The sequence below is a fragment of the Corapipo altera genome, unplaced genomic scaffold, assembly GCF_003945725.1.
Source record: "Corapipo altera isolate COAL_440 unplaced genomic scaffold, ASM394572v1 60261, whole genome shotgun sequence".
In the NCBI taxonomy this organism is placed as follows: domain Eukaryota; kingdom Metazoa; phylum Chordata; class Aves; order Passeriformes; family Pipridae; genus Corapipo; species Corapipo altera.
The window spans coordinates 4,316-5,694 of NW_020886620.1; the positions used below are offsets into that span (position 1 = coordinate 4,316).

At 65.7% G+C, this 1,379-nt stretch overlaps 1 protein-coding gene across 6 annotated transcripts in view; it reads right to left on the reverse strand.

Moving 5' to 3' along the window:
- The window catches only part of LOC113941276 (eukaryotic translation initiation factor 3 subunit C-like), a 4,821-nt gene extending 3,482 nt beyond the window's left edge, over window positions 1–1,339 (reverse strand). For all 6 annotated transcript variants that reach the window (XR_003525642.1, XR_003525638.1, XR_003525639.1 and 3 more), the window contains exons 1-2: window positions 1,226–1,339; window positions 111–273 (exon numbers count right to left, since the gene is read on the reverse strand). Coding sequence is in view for 1 of the 6 variants with exons in the window: in XM_027632435.1 (XP_027488236.1) it covers window positions 111–273; window positions 1,226–1,312 (250 nt within the window). In the remaining 5 variants the exon portion in view is untranslated. The remainder of the gene's footprint in view (window positions 1–110; window positions 274–1,225) is intronic.
- Between the last annotated feature and the right edge of the window lie 40 nt (window positions 1,340–1,379).

Genomic DNA, 1,379 nt, shown 5'->3' on the forward strand with positions numbered 1-1,379 from the left:
CCCAGGTGTGCCCAGGTGTATCCCAGATACACCCCACGTACCCCAGGTGCCCCCAGGTGTACCCAGCTCCGCCCCGGGTGCCCCGCCCAGGTGTGCCCAGGTGCGCTCACCCCGGAAGTACCCCCCGTAGGCGCCCTGGCGCTGGTCGAGGACGCGCTCGTTGTTCTCCACCAGGTTGCCCAGTTTCTCGGCCAGCTGCAGCGCCAGGTTCTGCGTCGCCGTCGGCTCCGTCCGGTGCATCATCACCGTCGCCGTCGGCTGGTCCAGCGAGGCCTGGCCCGGGAGGGGGGGCGTGGCCAGGTGAGCCCCGCCCACACCTGGGTCACACCTGTGCTACAGGTAACCCCGGAACCGCCCCCCGACCACACCTTGTGACTGTCCCACACTCGGCTCAAGGTGATTCACTCTGGTCTCTGGTTGGTCCAGAAACACTGAGGGGGGGTGTGGTCAGGTGAGCCCCGCCCACACCTGGAGCACACCTGTGCCACAGGTAACCCCGGAACCGCCCCACAACCATCCTATGTGTGTTTCAAGATGCTCCTCCCACCCCTTCTCTCCGCTCTCTGGTTGGTCCAGAGACGCCTGGAGGGTGGGGTCAGGTGAGCCCCACCCACACCTGGGGCACACCTGTGCCACAGGTAACCCCAGAACCATCCGAAACCTGCCCCAAACTGCCCCACACCTGGTTTAAGATGTTCCTCCCCCCTTTCTCTCCTATCTCTGGTTGGTCCAGGAGCAGCAAGAGGGCGTGGCCAGGTGAGCCACACCCACACCTGGGCCACACCTGTGCCACAGGTAACCCCGGAACTGCCCCACGATCACCCCATGCATGTTTCAAGATGCTCCTCCCCCCCCTTCTCTCTGGCCTCTGGTTGGTCCAGAGGTGCCTGAGGGGGCGTGGCCAGGTGAGCCCCGCCCAGCCCCCGGCCACACCTGTGCCACAGGTAACCCCAGAACCACTCGAAACCTGCCCAAAACTGCCCCACACCTGTCTCAAGATGCTCCTCCCCCCCTTCTCTCTGGTTGGTCCAGGGACACCTTGGGGGTGTGGCCAGGTGAGCCACACCCACCCCAGCCCCACACCTTGCCACACAGGTAACCCCAGAACCACCCCAAACCTGCCCCAAATCTCCCCAATTTCCCCACCCTTTGCCCCTCCCTCACCTGCCCTGCCCAGACCACGCCCTCCCCAGGCCACGCCCTCCCCAGGCCACGCCCCCCTCACCATGAGCTCCTCCCCGATGATCATCTTGCTGATGATGCCGTGCACCGTGGGCAGGTCCAGCTCAAACATGGCCGCCAGCGTCTCCATGCTAATGAGGGAGGGTGGGCGGGGTCACTGGGGCCACGCCCAGCACACCTGGGCCACGCCCACCTCA